Source organism: Rhinichthys klamathensis, unplaced genomic scaffold (genome assembly GCF_029890125.1).
Source record: "Rhinichthys klamathensis goyatoka isolate OS25496 unplaced genomic scaffold, OSU_Roscu_1.1 h1tg000200l_1, whole genome shotgun sequence".
In the NCBI taxonomy this organism is placed as follows: domain Eukaryota; kingdom Metazoa; phylum Chordata; class Actinopteri; order Cypriniformes; family Leuciscidae; genus Rhinichthys; species Rhinichthys klamathensis.
The window spans coordinates 97,501-115,000 of NW_026606726.1; the positions used below are offsets into that span (position 1 = coordinate 97,501).

At 43.4% G+C, this 17,500-nt stretch overlaps 1 protein-coding gene across 3 annotated transcripts in view; it reads left to right on the forward strand.

Moving 5' to 3' along the window:
- The window catches only part of ttc28 (tetratricopeptide repeat domain 28), a 238,544-nt gene that overhangs the window by 95,553 nt on the left and 125,491 nt on the right, over window positions 1-17,500 (forward strand). For 2 of the 3 annotated variants that reach the window (XM_056263134.1, XM_056263135.1), the window contains exon 4: window positions 15,556-15,686. The exons of the other annotated variant lie outside the window; for it this stretch is intronic. In XM_056263134.1, the coding sequence (XP_056119109.1) occupies window positions 15,556-15,686 (131 nt within the window). The remainder of the gene's footprint in view (window positions 1-15,555; window positions 15,687-17,500) is intronic. 3 annotated transcript variants of the gene reach the window in all.

A 17,500-nucleotide genomic window follows, 5' to 3' on the forward strand; every position in this document is an offset into this window, starting at 1 on the left:
ACACATCTTTAGGTGAAGCGACTGTGTGTGAACACATCTTTAGATGAGCGACTGTGTGTGAACACATCTTTAGGTGAAGCGACTGTGTGTGAACACATCTTTAGGTGAAGCGACTGTGTGTGAACAACTTTAGGTGTGAAGCGAATGTGTGTGAACACATCTTTAGGTGAGCGACTGTGTGTGAACACATCTTTAGGTGAGCGACTGTGTGTGAACACATCTTTAGGTGAGCGACTGTGTGTGTACACATCTTTAGGTGAGCGACTGTGTGTGAACACATCTTTAGGTGAAGCGACTGTGTGTGAACACATCTTTAGGTGAGCGACTGTGTGTGAACACATCTTTAGATGAGCGACTGTGTGTGAACACATCTTTAGGTGAGCGACTGTGTGTGAACACATCTTTAGGTGAAGCGACTGTGTGTGAAGCGACTGTGTGTGAACACATCTTTAGGTGAAGCGACTGTGTGTGAACACATCTTTAGGTGAAGCGACTGTTTGTGAACACATCTTAAGGTGAAGCGACTGTTTGTGAACACATCTTTAGGTGAAGCGACTGTGTGTGAACACATCTTTAGGTGAGCGACTGTGTGTGAACACATCTTTAGGTGAAGCGACTGTGTGTGAACACATCTTTAGGTGAAGCGACTGTGTGTGAACACATCTTTAGGTGAAGCGACTGTGTGTGAACACATCTTTAGGTGAAGCGACTGTGTGTGAACACATCTTTAGGTGAAGCGACTGTGTGTGAACACATCTTTAGGTGAAGCGACTGTGTGTGAACACATCTTTAGGTGAGCGACTGTGTGTGAACACATCTTTAGGTGAAGCGACTGTGTGTGAACACATCTTTAGGTGAGCGACTGTGTGTGAACACATCTTTAGGTGAGCGACTGTGTGTGAACACATCTTTAGGTGAAGCGACTGTGTGTGAACACATCTTTAGGTGAGCGACTGTGTGTGAACACATCTTTAGGTGAGCGACTGTGTGTGAACACATCTTTAGGTGAAGCGACTGTGTGTGAACACATCTTTAGGTGAGCGACTGTGTGAACACATCTTTAGGTGAGCGACTGTGTGTGAACACATCTTTAGGTGAGCGACTGTGTGTGAACACATCTTTAGGTGAGCGACTGTGTGTGAACACATCTTTAGGTGAAGCGACTGTGTGTGAACACATCTTTAGGTGAAGCGACTGTGTGTGAACACATCTTTAGGTGAGCGACTGTGTGTGAACACATCTTTAGGTGAAGCGACTGTGTGTGAACACATCTTTAGGTGAAGCGACTGTGTGTGAACACATCTTTAGGTGAGCGACTGTGTGTGAACACATCTTTAGGTGAAGCGACTGTGTGTGAACACATCTTTAGGTGAAGCGACTGTGTGTGAACACATCTTTAGGTGAAGCGACTGTGTGTGAACACATCTTTAGGTGAGCGACTGTGTGTGAACACATCTTTAGGTGAGCGACTGTGTGTGAACACATCTTTAGGTGAGCGACTGTGTGTGAACACATCTTTAGGTGAAGCGACTGTGTGTGAACACATCTTTAGGTGAAGCGACTGTGTGTGAACACATCTTTAGGTGAGCGACTGTGTGTGAACACATGTTTAGGTGAAGCGACTGTGTGTGAACACATCTTTAGGTGAAGCGACTGTGTGTGAACACATGTTTAGGTGAGCGACTGTGTGTGAACACATCTTTAGGTGAAGCGACTGTGTGTGAACATGTTTAGGTGAGCGACTGTGTGTGAACACATCTTTAAGTGAGCGACTGTGTGTGAACACATCTTTAGGTGAGCGACTGTGTGTGAACACATGTTTAGGTGAGCGACTGTGTGTGAACGCATCTTTAGGTGAAGCGACTGTGTGTGAACACATCTTTAGGTGAGCGACTGTGTGTGAACACATCTTTAGGTGAGCGACTGTGTGTGAACACATCTTTAGGTGAAGCGACTGTGTGTGAACACATCTTTAGGTGAAGCGACTGTGTGTGAACACATCTTTAGGTGAACGACTGTGTGAACACATCTTTAGGTGAACGACTGTGTGTGAACACATCTTTAGGTGAGCGACTGTGTGTGAACACATCTTTAAGTGAGCGACTGTGTGTGAACACATCTTTAAGTGAGCAACTGTGTGTGAACACATCTTTAGGTGAAGCGACTGTGTGTGAACACATCTTTAGGTGAAGCGACTGTGTGTGAACACATCTTTAAGTGAGCGACTGTGTGAACACATCTTTAGGTGAACGACTGTGTGTGAACACATCTTTAGGTGAGCGACTGTGTGTGAACATCTTTAGGTGAGCGACTGTGTGTGAACACATCTTTAAGTGAGCGACTGTGTGTGAACACATCTTTAAGTGAGCGACTGTGTGAACACATCTTTAGGTGAAGCGACTGTGTGTGAACACATCTTTAGGTGAGCGACTGTGTGTGAACACATCTTTAGGTGAGCGACTGTGTGTGAACACATCTTTAAGTGAGCGACTGTGTGTGAACACATCTTTAAGTGAGCGACTGTGTGTGAACACATCTTTAGGTGAAGCGACTGTGTGTGAACACATCTTTAGGTGAAGCGACTGTGTGTGAACACATCTTTAGGGGAGCGACTGTGTGTGAACACATCTTTAGGTGAAGCGACTGTGTGTGAACACATCTTTAAGTGAGCGACTGTGTGTGAACACATCTTTAGGTGAGCGACTGTGTGTGAACACATCTTTAGGTGAAGCGACTGTGTGTGAACACATCTTTAGGTGAGCGACTGTGTGTGAACACATCTTTAAGTGAGCGACTGTGTGTGAACACATCTTTAAGTGAGCGACTGTGTGTGAACACATCTTTAGGTGAGCGACTGTGTGTGAACACATCTTTAGGTGAGCGACTGTGTGTGAACACATCTTTAGGTGAGCGACTGTGTGTGAACACATCTTTAGGTGAAGCGACTGTGTGTGAACACATCTTTAGGTGAGCGACTGTGTGTGAACACATCTTTAGGTGAGCGACTGTGTGTGAACACATCTTTAGGTGAACGACTGTGTGTGAACACATCTTTAGGTGAGCGACTGTGTGTGAACACATCTTTAGGTGAAGCGACTGTGTGTGAACACATCTTTAGGTGAAGCGACTGTGTGTGAACACATCTTTAGGTGAGCGACTGTGTGTGAACACATCTTTAAGTGAGCGACTGTGTGTGAACACATCTTTAGGTGAAGCGACTGTGTGTGAACACATCTTTAGGTGAGCGACTGTGTGTGAACACATCTTTAAGTGAGCGACTGTGTGTGAACACATCTTTAAGTGAGCGACTGTGTGTGAACACATCTTTAAGTGAGCGACTGTGTGTGAACACATCTTTAGGTGAGCGACTGTGTGTGAACACATCTTTAGGTGAAGCGACTGTGTGTGAACACATCTTTAGGTGAGCGACTGTGTGTGAACACATCTTTAAGTGAGCGACTGTGTGAACACATCTTTAAGTGAGCGACTGTGTGTGAACACATCTTTAGGTGAGCGACTGTGTGTGAACACATCTTTAGGTGAGCGACTGTGTGTGAACACATCTTTAGGTGAAGCGACTGTGTGTGAACACATCTTTAGGTGAGCGACTGTGTGTGAACACATCTTTAGGTGAGCGACTGTGTGTGAACACATCTTTAGGTGAACGACTGTGTGTGAACACATCTTTAGGTGAGCGACTGTGTGTGAACACATCTTTAGGTGAGCGACTGTGTGTGAACACATGTTTAGGTGAGCGACTGTGTGTGAACACATCTTTAGGTGAAGCGACTGTGTGTGAACACATCTTTAAGTGAGCGACTGTGTGTGAACACATCTTTAAGTGAGCGACTGTGTGTGAACACATCTTTAAGTGAGCGACTGTGTGTGAACACATCTTTAGGTGAGCGACTGTGTGTGAACACATCTTTAGGTGAGCGACTGTGTGTGAACACATCTTTAGGTGAGCGACTGTGTGTGAACACATCTTTAGGTGAGCGACTGTGTGTGAACACATCTTTAGGTGAGCGACTGTGTGTGAACACATCTTTAGGTGAGCGACTGTGTGTGAACACATCTTTAGGTGAACGACTGTGTGTGAACACATCTTTAGGTGAAGCGACTGTGTGTGAACACATCTTTAGGTGAAGCGACTGTGTGTGAACACATCTTTAGGTGAGCGACTGTGTGTGAACACATCTTTAGGTGAAGCGACTGTGTGTGAACACATCTTTAGGTGAGCGACTGTGTGTGAACACATCTTTAGGTGAGCGACTGTGTGTGAACACATCTTTAGGTGAGCGACTGTGTGTGAACACATCTTTAGGTGAGCGACTGTGTGTGAACACATCTTTAGGTGAGCGACTGTGTGTGAACACATCTTTAGGTGAAGCGACTGTGTGTGAACACATCTTTAGGTGAGCGACTGTGTGTGAACACATCTTTAGGTGAAGCGACTGTGTGTGAACACATCTTTAGGTGAGCGACTGTGTGTGAACACATCTTTAGGTGAACGACTGTGTGTGAACACATCTTTAGGTGAAGCGACTGTGTGTGAACACATCTTTAGGTGAGCGACTGTGTGTGAACACATCTTTAGGTGAAGCGACTGTGTGTGAACACATCTTTAGGTGAGCGACTGTGTGTGAACACATCTTTAGGTGAGCGACTGTGTGTGAACACATCTTTAGGTGAGCGACTGTGTGTGAACACATCTTTAGGTGAAGCGACTGTGTGTGAACACATCTTTAGGTGAAGCGACTGTGTGTGAACACATCTTTAGGTGAGCGACTGTGTGTGAACACATCTTTAGGTGAGCGACTGTGTGTGAACACATCTTTAGGTGAAGCGACTGTGTGTGAACACATCTTTAGGTGAGCGACTGTGTGTGAACACATCTTTAGGTGAACGACTGTGTGTGAACACATCTTTAGGTGAAGCGACTGTGTGTGAACACATCTTTAGGTGAGCGACTGTGTGTGAACACATCTTTAGGTGAAGCGACTGTGTGTGAACACATCTTTAGGTGAGCGACTGTGTGTGAACACATCTTTAGGTGAAGCGACTGTGTGTGAACACATCTTTAGGTGAGCGACTGTGTGTGAACACATCTTTAAGTGAGCGACTGTGTGTGAACACATCTTTAAGTGAGCGACTGTGTGTGAACACATCTTTAAGTGAGCGACTGTGTGTGAACACATCTTTAGGTGAGCGACTGTGTGTGAACACATCTTTAGGTGAGCGACTGTGTGTGAACACATCTTTAGGTGAGCAGGTGAACCGACTGTGTGTGAACACATCTTTAGGTGAGCGACTGTGTGTGAACATCTTTAGGTGAGCGACTGTGTGTGAACACATCTTTAGGTGAAGCGACTGTGTGTGAACACATCTTTAAGTGAGCGACTGTGTGTGAACACATCTTTAAGTGAGCGACTGTGTGTGAACACATCTTTAGGTGAGCGACTGTGTGTGAACACATCTTTAGGTGAGCGACTGTGTGTGAACACATCTTTAGGTGAACGACTGTGTGTGAACACATCTTTAGGTGAGCGACTGTGTGTGAACACATCTTTAGGTGAACCGACTGTGTGTGAACACATCTTTAGGTGAACCGACTTAGTGTGAACACATCTTTAGGTGAGCGACTGTGTGTGAACATCTTTAGGTGAGCGACTGTGTGTGAACACATCTTTAGGTGAGCGACTGTGTGAACACATCTTTAGGTGAGCGACTGTGTGTGAACACATCTTTAGGTGAGCGACTGTGTGTGAACACATCTTTAGGTGAGCGACTGTGTGTGAACACATCTTTAGGTGAGCGACTGTGTGAACACATCTTTAGGTGAGCGACTGTGTGTGAACACATCTTTAGGTGAGCGACTGTGTGTGAACCTAAGCCTAAGCCATCATTAGTGTGTGTGAACATAACATCATTTGCACCATAAGTACACAACAAGAGTACCTTGAGTAAACCTTCAACTTAAACTTAAATTTCAGTTTGTTTATGTGTCAGCCAAATTTTAATTGTATATTTCCCACATGTTGGTACGTTTCAGTTTTGTGGCAAATTAATTTGAAATGATTTTGTTTGTTTTATACTTATATTTTTCATGGATACCCTTAAATTTAAAGGATTTGTTTATTAAAGTTTTTTTAAGTTTAATAATCTAATATTTACATTATATCAAAATACACTTTACCGTTCAAAAGTGTAGGATCAGTACGATTGTTTTGTTAAAAGAAATCAACATTTTTATCCAACAAGGACACATTAAATTGATCAAAAGTGACCGTAAAGATATTTATTTATTTCAAATGCTATTCTTTTGAACTTTCTATTAAAGAATCCTGAAAAATTGTCACAGTTTAATAATAAAAAAAAAACTTTTTTCAACATTAATAATAATCAGAAATGTTTCTTGAGCATCAAATCATCATATTAGAGTGATTTCTGAAGGATCATGTGACACTGAAGACTGGAGTAATGATGCTGAAAATTCAGCTTTGATCACAGGAATAAATGATAATTTTACAATATATTCACATAGAAAACAGCTATTTTAAATTGAAAAATAAATTCACAATTTTTACTGTATTTTAAAGCAGGATGGTTTCTGATTGGCTCACAAATGTTTGAATCATTTATCAGCCATGTCGATTCTCTGTGCCATTATCATTATAGTTGTGTTGTAAACTCTGCTATTTTATATTTACAACGATTTTTAGAGCAATATCTTTATCATTATAGTTATCGTCTTTGGTGTTACGGAAGCGCATTGCATTCACTTGAGGAAAATAATCTACTCTGTTTTTCTGAATTAACGAGTTATTTATCTCAGAATTACAAGATAATTTTTCATGGAAAAACGGTTTTTGCTCTGTTTTTCTGAATTAACGAGTTAATATCTCAGAATTATGTGATACATTTTTCTTGAAAAAAAAATGTTCACTCTGTTTTTCTGAATTAATGAGTTACTCATAATTTTGAGATAATTAAGTCATTAATTCAGAAAAACAGAGCAAACATTTTTTTTCCATGAAAAATTATCTCATAATTCTGAGATAATTAACTCGTTAATTCATAAAAACAGAGTAGATTTTTTTCCTCAAGTGAATGCAATGCGCTTCCGTATGGTGTGAACGTGCCTTTAGAATCAAACAAACTGTTATTGCTACTGTGCCTTTAAGATCCATCCATCAACATTAGTAAATAATGATTTTGGGGTGAACTGTGTCTTTAAAATGTGTTTAATTGGCCTTGTTTTGCATATTCATGAGATCCCGTCCTGTTCTTGAGGAGCCCGTGTGTTTCTGCGGTCTGCACTGCGAGAACATCCGGCGATGGACGTTCAGGCGACCTTGTGCACGAAAAGCTTTGCTACCTTCTCACAAAGTTAATTATTTTGACCTCACGCTGATAAGGTCTCACGGTAATTAGGCTTCATGGGACTTTTTAATTAAAAGTCTCTGTGCCTTTTTCCCAAAATGCCACTAGTTTTTTTGTGTTGTTAGCGCAGGAACAGTGTAAAAATGCTGAAGTATACATCGAACAATGAGATCTGAGATATTCTCCTCACGGCTCCTGAATGTCAGAGGTTTTTAAGGCATGAAAGTGTTTCTCACCCTGTCTGTCTCACTATCATGACGCACCTGAACTGTGAATGTTTGTGTTGGAGGTTCAGCTCTCACTTTTAACACATTAGTACACAGCTGACGTCTCGCTTTTCCTCTCTCTTTCTTCTCCTCTCGTCAGAGCGGCTGATTGCGTTCGCACACAGAATGAAAGTCTGATAGGAACGTCTGCAGATGTTGCCGGAGCTCGGCTGTGTAACCCTGTACATTCTCCAGTCAGATCTGGTCAGAAACGAGCAGATTTGGTCTGCTTTACCGACAAAAAAACGGTCTAATTTGGTCAGATTTTGCAACTAAAAAACAAAAAAAACAGTCCATTTTAGCCAGAAAGGGTTGAATTGTGTGAGAAAATGACCTCAGCAATCTCACGAGTTTTCAGAAAGACCAAAGTCTGCAATAAAATGTCTCAATTTACCCTTCGCAGGGAGCTTGATTGACAGGTGATCTGACCAATCATACTTCGCCATCCGCCATTTTTCCGACAAATCAGTCAGTAGAGTTAGTAGATTAACATGGGAGGATTTGAACTTGAAAAACAGAATGTACTGATGCCTTTCTGCGGTTAAAACAACATTCCTTCTGATGTTCATTCATGTTTATTTGATGCTATAACAATGAACTAGAAGGAAGAGATGATCGGATCACGAGAAGCTTTAACTGATGCTCTACAGCGATCTGTCACGGCACATTAAAGAGCCACAAAACGGTATTTATTGTTTAAATTTCTTTTTAAAAAATGACCATAATTTGAAAGGTGAGACTTTGTTTAATATGTTTAATATCAAAAGTAACCGAAAAGTAACCTGGTCTGTCAGCATGTTGTCAGTCAGCGATGTATTTTTCACTGCGTGAGAACATGGTGTGTGTGTGTGAGAGCAGCGTAGCTTGTCGGACATAGCGACAGTAACTAAGGGGGGCGGGGTTTAGCCAAAGGCGAATTAGAACTCTAACTTCTGCAAAGACCAAATAAGCTGAGATGTTCTGAGCAATTAACATATTTGCGTCTATTTTTATTACTCCAAAAGCATTTCATCAGGAGACGAAATTTAAACTTAAAGGGATAGTTCCCCCCCAAATGTAAACTCTGTCAGTAATTACTCTCCCTCATGTTGTTCAACCCCGTAAGACTTTCGTTCATCTTCTGAACACAAATTAAGATATTTTTGATTAAATCTGAGAGCTGGATCACTCCTCCATAGGCTTCTTAAGGGATCGAAACTTGCCGGCCCAGAAAAGCTATTAAAGACATCGTTAAAATAGTCCGAGTGACGACAGCTGCTCAACCTTAAGTTTATCAAGCGACGAGAATACTTTCTGTGCGCAAAAAAACAAACAAAAATAACGACTTTATTCAGCTATTCATATCCTTCTCTTTGGGCCTCGAGTGAGTTCTCGTAGTGTAACAGCGCAGCGCTTCTGGGTTGTACGTCACACGTAGGCTCACTATTGGCCGATGCTGGTCATGTGTGTGAGATCCAGCTCTCAGATTTAATCAAAAATATCTTAATTTGTGTTCCGAAGATGAACGAAAGTCTTACAGGGTTGAACAACATGAGGGAGAGTAATTACTGACAGAGTTTACATTTTGGGGTGAACTAACCCTTTAAATGAAAGATAATTGAGCAATACAAGATCAACTTCTCTTGCACAATAACATTTGCTTCCTCGGATGCTCTTGTTATGTGTGTGTGTGTGTGTGTGTGTGTGGGTAAAGCCTGTGAACATCTCTTCCTCAGATGCTCTTGTCGTGTGTGTGTGTGTGTGTGTGTGTGTGTAAAGCCTGTGAACACCTCTTCCTCAGATGCTCTTGTCGTGTGTGTGTGTGTGTGTGTGTAAAGCCTGTGAATACCTCTTCCTCAGATGCTCTTGTCGTGTGTGTGTGTGTGTGTGTAAAGCCTGTGAACACCTCTTCCTCAGATGCTCTTGTCGTGTGTGTGTGTGTGTGTGTGTGTGTGTGTGTGTGTGTGTGTGTGTGTGTGTGTAAAGCCTGTGAACATCTCTTCCTCAGATGCTCTTGTCGTGTGTGTGTGTGTAAAGCCTGTGAACACCTCTTCCTCAGATGCTCTTGTCGTGTGTGTGTGTGTGTGTGTAAAGCCTGTGAACACCTCTTCCTCAGATGCTCTTGTCGTGTGTGTGTGTGTGTAAAGCCTGTGAACACCTCTTCCTCAGATGCTCTTGTCGTGTGTGTGTGTGTGTGTAAAGCCTGTGAACACCTCTTCCTCGGATGCTCTTGTCGTATGTGTGTGTGTAAAGCCTGTGAACACCTCTTCCTCAGATGCTCTTGTCGTGTGTGTGTGTGTAAAGCCTGTGAACACCTCTTCCTCGGATGCTCTTGTCGTGTGTGTGTGTGTAAAGCCTGTGAACACCTCTTCCTCAGATGCTCTTGTCGTGTGTGTGTGTGTAAAGCCTGTGAACACCTCTTCCTCAGATGCTCTTGTCGTGTGTGTGTGTGTAAAGCCTGTGAACACCTCTTCCTCGGATGCTCTTGTTGTGTGTGTGTGTAAAGCCTGTGAACACCTCTTCCTCAGATGCTCTTGTCGTGTTTGTGTGTGTGTGTGTAAAGCCTGTGAACACCTCTTCCTCGGATGCTCTTGTCGTGTGTGTGTGTGTAAAGCCTGTGAACACCTCTTCCTCAGATGCTCTTGTCGTGTGTGTGTGTGTAAAGCCTGTGAACACCTCTTCCTCGGATGCTCTTGTTGTGTGTGTGTGTAAAGCCTGTGAACACCTCTTCCTCAGATGCTCTTGTCGTGTTTGTGTGTGTGTGTAAAGCCTGTGAACACCTCTTCCTCGGATGCTCTTGTCGTGTGTGTGTGTGTGTGTGTAAAGCCTGTGAACACCTCTTCCTCGGATGCTCTTGTCGTATGTGTGTGTGTAAAGCCTGTGAACACCTCTTCCTCAGATGCTCTTGTCGTGTGTGTGTGTGTAAAGCCTGTGAACACCTCTTCCTCGGATGCTCTTGTCGTGTGTGTGTGTGTAAAGCCTGTGAACACCTCTTCCTCAGATGCTCTTGTCGTGTGTGTGTGTGTAAAGCCTGTGAACACCTCTTCCTCGGATGCTCTTGTCGTGTGTGTGTGTGTGTGTGTAAAGCCTGTGAACACCTCTTCCTCGGATGCTCTTGTCGTGTGTGTGTGTGTAAAGCCTGTGAACACCTCTTCCTCAGATGCTCTTGTCGTGTGTGTGTGTAAAGCCTGTGAACACCTCTTCCTCGGATGCTCTTGTTGTGTGTGTGTGTGTGTGTGTGTAAAGCCTGTGAACACCTCTTCCTCAGATGCTCTTGTTGTGTGTGTGTGTAAAGCCTGTGAACACCTCTTCCTCAGATGCTCTTGTCGTGTGTGTGTGTGTAAAGCCTGTGAACACCTCTTCCTCGGATGCTCTTGTCGTGTGTGTGTGTGTGTGTGTAAAGCCTGTGAACACCTCTTCCTCGGATGCTCTTGTCGTGTGTGTGTGTGTGTGTGTGTGTGTGTGTAAAGCCTGTGAACACCTCTTCCTCGGATGCTCTTGTCGTGTGTGTGTGTGTGTGTAAAGCCTGTGAACACCTCTTCCTCAGATGCTCTTGTCGTGTGTGTGTGTGTGTGTGTAAAGCCTGTGAACACCTCTTCCTCGGATGCTCTTGTCGTGTGTGTGTGTGTAAAGCCTGTGAACACCTCTTCCTCGGATGCTCTTGTCGTGTGTGTGTGTGTGTGTGTGTGTGTAAAGCCTGTGAACACCTCTTCCTCGGATGCTCTTGTCGTGTGTGTGTGTGTAAAGCCTGTGAACACCTCTTCCTCAGATGCTCTTGTCGTGTGTGTGTGTAAAGCCTGTGAACACCTCTTCCTCAGATGCTCTTGTCGTGTGTGTGTGTGTGTGTGTGTAAAGCCTGTGAACACCTCTTCCTCGGATGCTCTTGTCGTGTGTGTGTGTGTGTGTGTGTGTGTGTAAAGCCTGTGAACACCTCTTCCTCAGATGCTCTTGTCGTGTGTGTGTGTGTGTGTGTGGGTAAAGCCTGTGAACACCTCTTCCTCAGATGCTCTTGTCGTGTGTGTGTGTGTGTAAAGCCTGTGAACACCTCTTCCTCGGATGCTCTTGTCGTGTGTGTGTGTGTAAAGCCTGTGAACACCTCTTCCTCAGATGATCTTGTCGTGTGTGTGTGTGTGTGTGTATGTAAAGCCTGTGAACACCTCTTCCTCGGATGCTCTTGTTGTGTGTGTGTGTAAAGCCTGTGAACACCTCTTCCTCAGATGCTCTTGTCGTGTGTGTGTGTGTGTGTGTAAAGCCTGTGAACACCTCTTCCTCGGATGCTCTTGTTGTGTGTGTGTGTGTGTGTGTGTAAAGCCTGTGAACACCTCTTCCTCAGATGCTCTTGTCGTGTGTGTGTGTGTAAAGCCTGTGAACACCTCTTCCTCAGATGCTCTTGTCGTGTGTGTGTGTGTAAAGCCTGTGAACACCTCTTCCTCAGATGCTCTTGTCGTGTGTGTGTGTGTGTGTGTGTGTAAAGCCTGTGAACACCTCTTCCTCAGATGCTCTTGTCGTGTGTGTGTGTGTGTGTGTAAAGCCTGTGAACACCTTTTCCTCAGATGCTCTTGTCGTGTGTGTGTGTAAAGCCTGTGAACACCTCTTACTCGGATGCTCTTGTCGTGTGTGTGTGTGTGTGTGTAAAGCCTGTGAACACCTCTTCCTCGGATGCTCTTGTCGTGTGTGTGTGTGTGTGTGTAAAGCCTGTGAACACCTTTTCCTCAGATGCTCTTGTCGTGTGTGTGTGTAAAGCCTGTGAACACCTCTTACTCGGATGCTCTTGTCGTGTGTGTGTGTGTGTGTGTAAAGCCTGTGAACACCTCTTCCTCGGATGCTCTTGTCGTGTGTGTGTGTAAAGCCTGTGAACACCTCTTCCTCGGATGCTCTTGTCGTGTGTGTGTGTGTGTGTGTGTGTGTAAAGCCTGTGAACACCTCTTCCTTGGATGCTCTTGTCGTGTGTGTGTGTGTGTGTGTAAAGCCTGTGAACACCTCTTCCTCGGATGCTCTTGTTGTGTGTGTGTGTGTGTGTGTGTGTAAAGCCTGTGAACACCTTTTCCTCAGATGCTCTTGTCGTGTGTGTGTGTGTGTGTAAAGCCTGTGAACACCTCTTCCTCAGATGCTCTTGTCGTGTGTGTGTGTAAAGCCTGTGAACACCTCTTCCTCGGATGCTCTTGTTGTGTGTGTGTGTAAAGCCTGTGAACACCTCTTCCTCAGATGCTCTTGTCGTGTGTGTGTGTGTAAAGCCTGTGAACACCTCTTCCTCGGATGCTCTTGTCGTGTGTGTGTGTGTGTGTGTGTGTGTGTAAAGCCTGTGAACACCTCTTCCTCGGATGCTCTTGTCGTGTGTGTGTGTGTGTGTGTGTAAAGCCTGTGAACACCTCTTCCTCGGATGCTCTTGTTGTGTGTGTGTGTGTGTGTGTGTGTGTGTGTAAAGCCTGTGAACACCTTTTCCTCAGATGCTCTTGTCGTGTGTGTGTGTGTGTGTAAAGCCTGTGAACACCTCTTCCTCAGATGCTCTTGTCGTGTGTGTGTGTGTGTGTGTAAAGCCTGTGAACACCTCTTCCTCGGATGCTCTTGTCGTGTGTGTGTGTGTGTGTGTGTGTGTGTGTGTAAAGCCTGTGAACACCTCTTCCTCGGATGCTCTTGTCGTGTGTGTGTGTGTGTGTGTGTGTGTGTGTGTGTGTAAAGCCTGTGAACACCTCTTCCTCGGATGCTCTTGTCGTGTGTGTGTGTGTGTGTAAAGCCTGTGAACACCTCTTCCTCGGATGCTCTTGTCGTGTGTGTGTGTGTGTGTGTGTGTGTGTGTGTAAAGCCTGTGAACACCTCTTACTCGGATGCTCTTGTCGTGTGTGTGTGTGTGTGTAAAGCCTGTGAACACCTCTTCCTCGGATGCTCTTGTCGTGTGTGTGTGTGTGTGTGTGTGTGTAAAGCCTGTGAACACCTCTTACTCGGATGCTCTTGTCGTGTGTGTGTGTGTGTGTGTGTGTGTAAAGCCTGTGAACACCTCTTCCTCAGATGCTCTTGTCGTGTGTGTGTGTGTGTGTGTGGGTAAAGCCTGTGAACACCTCTTCCTCAGATGATCTTGTCGTGTGTGTGTGTGTGTGTGTGGGTAAAGCCTGTGAACACCTCTTCCTCAGATGCTCTTGTCGTGTGTGTGTGTGTAAAGCCTGTGAACACCTCTTCCTCAGATGCTCTTGTCGTGTGTGTGTGTGTGTAAAGCCTGTGAACACCTCTTCCTCGGATGCTCTTGTCGTGTGTGTGTGTGTAAAGCCTGTGAACACCTCTTCCTCGGATGCTTTTGTCGTGTGTGTGTGTAAAGCCTGTGAACACCTCTTCCTCAGATGATCTTGTCGTGTGTGTGTGTGTGTGTGTGTAAAGCCTGTGAACACCTCTTCCTCGGATGCTCTTGTTGTGTGTGTGTGTAAAGCCTGTGAACACCTCTTCCTCAGATGCTCTTGTCGTGTGTGTGTGTGTGTGTGTAAAGCCTGTGAACACCTCTTCCTCGGATGCTCTTGTTGTGTGTGTGTGTGTGTGTGTGTAAAGCCTGTGAACACCTCTTCCTCAGATGCTCTTGTCGTGTGTGTGTGTGTAAAGCCTGTGAACACCTCTTCCTCAGATGCTCTTGTCGTGTGTGTGTGTGTAAAGCCTGTGAACACCTCTTCCTCAGATGCTCTTGTCGTGTGTGTGTGTGTGTGTGTGTGTAAAGCCTGTGAACACCTCTTCCTCAGATGCTCTTGTCGTGTGTGTGTGTGTGTGTGTAAAGCCTGTGAACACCTCTTACTCGGATGCTCTTGTCGTGTGTGTGTGTGTGTGTGTAAAGCCTGTGAACACCTCTTCCTCGGATGCTCTTGTCGTGTGTGTGTGTAAAGCCTGTGAACACCTCTTCCTCGGATGCTCTTGTCGTGTGTGTGTGTGTGTGTGTGTGTGTAAAGCCTGTGAACACCTCTTCCTCGGATGCTCTTGTCGTGTGTGTGTGTGTGTGTAAAGCCTGTGAACACCTCTTCCTCGGATGCTCTTGTTGTGTGTGTGTGTGTGTGTGTGTGTGTAAAGCCTGTGAACACCTTTTCCTCAGATGCTCTTGTCGTGTGTGTGTGTGTGTGTAAAGCCTGTGAACACCTCTTCCTCAGATGCTCTTGTCGTGTGTGTGTGTAAAGCCTGTGAACACCTCTTCCTCGGATGCTCTTGTCGTGTGTGTGTGTGTGTGTGTGTGTGTAAAGCCTGTGAACACCTCTTCCTCGGATGCTCTTGTCGTGTGTGTGTGTGTGTGTAAAGCCTGTGAACACCTCTTCCTCAGATGCTCTTGTCGTGTGTGTGTGTGTGTGTGTAAAGCCTGTGAACACCTCTTCCTCGGATGCTCTTGTCGTGTGTGTGTGTGTAAAGCCTGTGAACACCTCTTCCTCGGATGCTCTTGTCGTGTGTGTGTGTGTAAAGCCTGTGAACACCTCTTCCTCAGATGCTCTTGTCGTGTGTGTGTGTAAAGCCTGTGAACACCTCTTCCTCAGATGCTCTTGTCGTGTGTGTGTGTGTGTGTGTGTAAAGCCTGTGAACACCTCTTCCTCGGATGCTCTTGTCGTGTGTGTGTGTGTGTGTGTGTGTGTAAAGTCTGTGAACACCTCTTACTCGGATGCTCTTGTCGTGTGTGTGTGTGTAAAGCCTGTGAACACCTCTTCCTCAGATGCTCTTGTCGTGTGTGTGTGTGTGTGTGTGTGTGTGTGTGTGTGTGTGTAAAGCCTGTGAACACCTCTTCCTCGGATGCTCTTGTCGTGTGTGTGTGTGTGTGTGTGTGTGTGTGTGTGTGTAAAGCCTGTGAACACCTCTTCCTCGGATGCTCTTGTTGTGTGTGTGTGTAAAGCCTGTGAACACCTCTTCCTCTGATGCTCTTGTCGTGTTGGTGTGTGTATGGACAGCTATGTAACCCAGCTCTGGTTTCTCTCAGGTGACCAGACGGGCGAATGTCGCGCTCACGGAAACCTGGGGTCGGCCTTCTTCTCCAAGGGGAATTACCGTGAGGCCTTGAGCAACCACAGACACCAGCTCGTCCTGGCCATGAAGCTCAAGGACAGAGAGGTACGTGTGTGTGTGTGTGTGTGTGTGTGTGTGTGTGTGGCCGTATCTTCACCCCAAACAGAAATAAAGTGTGCAGGATGGTTTTATCAGGTCCCAGGACGTGACGAATGTTTTTGTCAGAGCTGCGGTTCAGACTCACCAGTCTCTGTCAGGTTTGTGGACGCTCGGCGTCTCACTTCTGTCTCCTTCAGCTCCTCGTCTGTGCGCTCTGATGCAGCGCTGAGGAAACACACACAAACTACTGTCCTTAACCTCCTGAAAACATGTCTGGCTCATACTTCTGAAATCTAAAGATAAACAAATGGCATAATAATTGTTCAATTAAATATATATGAAATGTTGCGTATAAAAGTACATTTTATTTGTTTGTTTAGTTTTTCTTTTTTTAATTGTGACAGTTAATTTAATTATTTTATTTTTTAATTTACAGGTTTTTTGTTTTTTCCATTATTCTCATTGATGATTTTTATATTAATTTGTAACAATTTTTTTTGTAAAATTCAATAATAATGAATAAAAACATAAATTATTGATAATAATGTGAAGAATAATATAGTAAAATATCATTTTGCTATAGTATTAATATAGGACAATTTTGTTTATTTATTTTATTTAAAAAATTGCATTGACCGTTAATTTAATTATTTATTTTTTCTATTTACAGTTGTTGTTTTTGTAATTTCCATTATTCTCATTGATGATTCCTATTATATTAATTTGTAACACAATTTGTAATAAAATTAAATGATAATTATTAAAAAAATAAAATAATAATAGTAATATGAAGAAATATATAGTAAAATATAATTATAAATATATTTATAACTACGGTATAAATATATATATTTCAACTACGGTAACGAGAATTTGCGGGAAATTGTGCATAATTGTAATGTTAAATAATAAAAGTAAATAATGTAATTATCTGTAAAGAGAGCGATATTTTTTCGTATTACAGTAATGCAATTGGAATAGAAATGTGTTTGATTGTCATGGTTAAAAAATTTAAATGGTCCAAAAAATAGATGCTATATACTTTTTATGATGCTATATATAATTTCTTCTGTTTATCTTGAGGTGAAATATGACCCAGTGATGTTTTTGAGAAGATTCACTCGGTCTTATCAGCTAATGCCTTCTCATCATCATCTGATTCATTTCCCTTTATGAAATGGAGTGTATGAGGAGATTGTGTGTGAGTGTGTGTGAGTGTGTGTGTGTGCACAGAAACCTCCTCACATCTGTGCTCATTACTCACTGTAGTGTTGAGGAAGCAGTCGAGGACCCGAACGCATTCCTGCATCTGTTAAAAACACTGAATATTCAGTGGGAAATAATGCAGGATTTGATCCATCGGAATTTGATTGATTTTGAAAAGTAGGTTGTGATATTATTGTTTAATATTATTTTCTCTGCCCACACGACCTTGACTATTTCAGCAGAAAAGAAATGCTGTTTAAGAGGTTTGATAATATGAATATATATATAGATTTAGATTATATATGTTAGATTTAGATGGCATAAATCATTCACAATAAGATCTGAAACATGTTTAAGGCTAGAATCTGATAATGACCATTTAAGCACATTTTATTTTTTATTTATTTTATTTATATAGCACAGTTTAATACAACTCGCGTTGCCCAAAGTGCTTCACAATCATAAGCTAAAACACCAAAAACACAATTTTCCCACACAAAACACAATAAATCTGGATGGGCTTTTTTGTTTGTTTTTTGTAATATCCAATGTGCTCAATAATGATTATTATTACGTTAGTTAATTAAATTTTTAATAAAATTCAGTAATGAATA